Raw genomic sequence first — 3,155 nt, 5'->3', positions numbered from 1 at the left:
ATTTCGAAAATATATGGTTGTTTTTATTATTTTTCAGTTTTCATTTTTTTGTTGTTCGGCAATCGTATTATATATAAAATAAATTATCACAAATATATGTTTTTCAAAATAATCACATCGGAACATTTGTAAGAAATTTTTCATTAAAAAAAATATCATAATGGCAACTCCCAGCGAACGGCTACTTATTTTCGCCCGCAGCGAAAGTGTTAAACTAACCTTCCTAAATGATCAAACATCTAAAATGATACACTAAAGGCTTCACTGTAAAGTCTGTCCATCTAGAAGAGAAACGTAACACAAAAAGAATCAGAAAATAAAGAAAAACAACAAACTAATAGAAACAATTATTATTTTATTGATCAATCATATATTACAAATTCTTCAGAATGTCGACTCGGTACAACAGCTAGATGATATCTTTTGTCAGGTTGCAAGGAGCTATCCTATACCTGAGAAAAAATTGATTTTAACAGCAGAAAATCACCACGTTAGAGGACTAAATAACTATACTGGAGGATGTTGGGGTTGAGTAATAAGTGTACACATGTTGCAATATTTCGAAACGATTTGCGTCATCTCTGTCCGCATCGCTAGCTTCGTGTGATTGGGAACCGATCTCGTTGCGTTCAAAAGGGATAGTAAAAAATGTTTATCGTCGTCGTGTTCTTCCGCCTCTGCACCACGTCTCTAGGCGAGTGTTTGTATCACAGCCCGACTAAGTTCTCTTATATGAAGATCGTCATCGACAGCTTTTCTCTTGACCTCCTGACGTTCAGGTGATTTCGGGGACGATGGCTCACACGGTGTTTGTTCTTTCCTCGAGCGACCTTCGATGACTTTCTTTTCGGCTCTTTCACATTCAGAAGACCCTGGCTGTGACGCTTCAGGGTGCACTTGTACATCATCTTGCTCGCTCTCGGGCTCCTCTTCTTCGACTCCGTCGCCTTCTTTCGAAACGGAGTCCGTTCTAAACACATTACGAGCATACTTAGTGCCATAACCAGTTCGTCTTCGACGCCGGTAGATAAGTGGACGCTTACATCGGAGTGTCGGCCATTACTGGTGTCAGAAACGTCAGCATGTCGAAGTACTTGTACGTTGTCCAGTTCTTGCTTTCGCCGCACACGACCGCCTTTCTCCTAGCCAGTTCTCGTCTGAAACTCTGCCGTATATTTTTCCATCTCTTACGAATATCGTTACCTAAAACAACCCGAAATTTTGGTCCCTATTCAACTGAATTATTGCGATTACGAGGATATAGGATTTAAATTTATTTGGAATTGGGTTGGCTGCCTTGTAAGTGCTCCTTAAAAATACTTTGAGGTTTGTATTTACAGTAATAACTACATTTTATTTTTTTATTTTAGGTATTTGAGTAGTGACAAGTGCAGTAGGAAGTACAAGTTGTAGCAAAACAATTTGTGCTCATTGTTTTATATGGAGATATGTTTAAATTTCTCACGTTCGTGAAACGGCGGCCATTTGCTTGTGTCATTGTATGGTCACCGTTGGGTCACCGTTGGGTCACTGTTGGGTCACTGTTGGGTCACTGTATACTCTATGAATACTCGTAGATTATGTTTTGCACGATTTATTTTAATTTTTACTGAAGAATCAGGGACCGTTTAAACAAAATGGTAATCTACATGCTGAAAGCATTTATACAACGAATAATAATGAACTTAGAAGACCTTATCAAATATTTTGCATAGTGCATTTGACAAATAAAATTGTACCACTTAAATATTACATCTCTATATTTACTATTAAATAAAATTTTAAGACAAGTATGCACTTCAAATTAGATGAAATGAAATATAATTTATAATCATCAGATAAAATTCTACCTGCATATTTAAATATCCCGCCTAAATATTCAACATTTAAAAAAAAAATACAAAACATATACCTAAAATTAGGAGAAATGAACTGCACTGTAATGTTACTTAGACGTTACATCTGCCTAGTTAATATTAAATAAAATACCGAAACAAGTGTACACTAAATGAAAGAAAAAATAAGATGCAGTTCATAATTACCAACTGCAATTTTCTCTTTCTGTTACATAATTTCGTAGCTGCGCTCGACTTTCGAGTATATTTGCTTCCAATATTCTTTTTTTCTCTTGATGTCAGTGTAGTTAGGGTGAGAGAAATCCCAGAGGGCTGGACATTTCTTGATTTCTTCAATGAACGATTGCACGTCGAAGGCATGTACTTCCTTCTCCATGGCGCAGTTGGCTGGCGCGTGCTGCGCGCCTCGTGAGTCGGAGGCGACTAGAGGCGAAGCAGGCACTGCGTTCCCAGCTCGTCGAGCTCACTTGTGCCCGTGCAACCAAGCATACGCAACGACGCACAGTGGTCCCGATGGCCAAAAACCTGGCCAAAATGCAATTTTTGAAGTTTCGAACACACTTTTTTCAATATTGTGCGTGTGTTGTATACATATGAGTGCATTAAATGCCGTTTGAAATTTTTAAAAATAGTAATCGGTTACTGATTTACAGACGTTCAAAGTTGACGAAATTTCATGCTCCTTGATATCGTGAAAAGTGGCGCATGTTTATTGTGTCACAGAAAGTTTATCCTCAATAGATTCCTATGTAAATCATTTTACCATAAAAGTATATATTATAAAGATAAACTTTCCACAAGAAGACAGTAAAATATCTGTGGATTCACTATTGTAATTCCCTTCTCAATATGGTATAAATTTTAGTTATCTTTCGATGAATCTGAAGGAAAACAAAGATGATAGTCACCGAGTAACACGCTCTGCCAAGTTTCTTGATATAAAGTAACATGTCAGGTATGACATCCAATTGAGAAAACCTGTGCAAATTTGCGCCATTTTAAGTTATTTAAATTTAAAGTCCATGCTCATAAGGGAAAGAAGACTGTTTACGCGGCATTAAAACAAACCTTATTATCCTTAATTTTAATTTAACATTAATTTATTATTGTTATTTCTGCCAATGTATTCCAACTATGTTGCCCTATAAACCTAGAAATCCTATTTCATAAAAAATTCATAATAATTTAATATTTTTAATATGCATGTCGACCATATTGGATCTGGCATTTTGAATTTTGCAATTCCGATACTAGATTCGTAATTTGCGGCCCAAATAACCATAAAATACCAAGTTTCAT

At 36.3% G+C, this 3,155-nt stretch overlaps 1 protein-coding gene across 1 annotated transcript; it reads right to left on the bottom strand.

Annotated features, from left to right (window-relative positions):
* Positions 1-385: 385 nt before the first annotated feature.
* LOC128880274 (uncharacterized) lies at positions 386-2,254 on the bottom strand. Its single transcript, XM_054130172.1, has 3 exons — positions 2,043-2,254; positions 1,044-1,203; positions 386-970 (listed from the first exon to the last, which is right to left on the bottom strand). Exons 2-3 carry the CDS (start codon positions 1,082-1,084, stop codon positions 691-693), a joined length of 321 nt encoding a protein of 106 aa, XP_053986147.1. The 5' UTR covers positions 1,085-1,203; positions 2,043-2,254; the 3' UTR covers positions 386-690.
* Positions 2,255-3,155: the final 901 nt, after the last annotated feature.

This window comes from Hylaeus volcanicus, chromosome 7, assembly GCF_026283585.1.
Source record: "Hylaeus volcanicus isolate JK05 chromosome 7, UHH_iyHylVolc1.0_haploid, whole genome shotgun sequence".
NCBI classification, from domain to species: Eukaryota; Metazoa; Arthropoda; class Insecta; order Hymenoptera; family Colletidae; genus Hylaeus; species Hylaeus volcanicus.
This window is presented reverse-complemented; position numbering and strand designations above follow the sequence as displayed.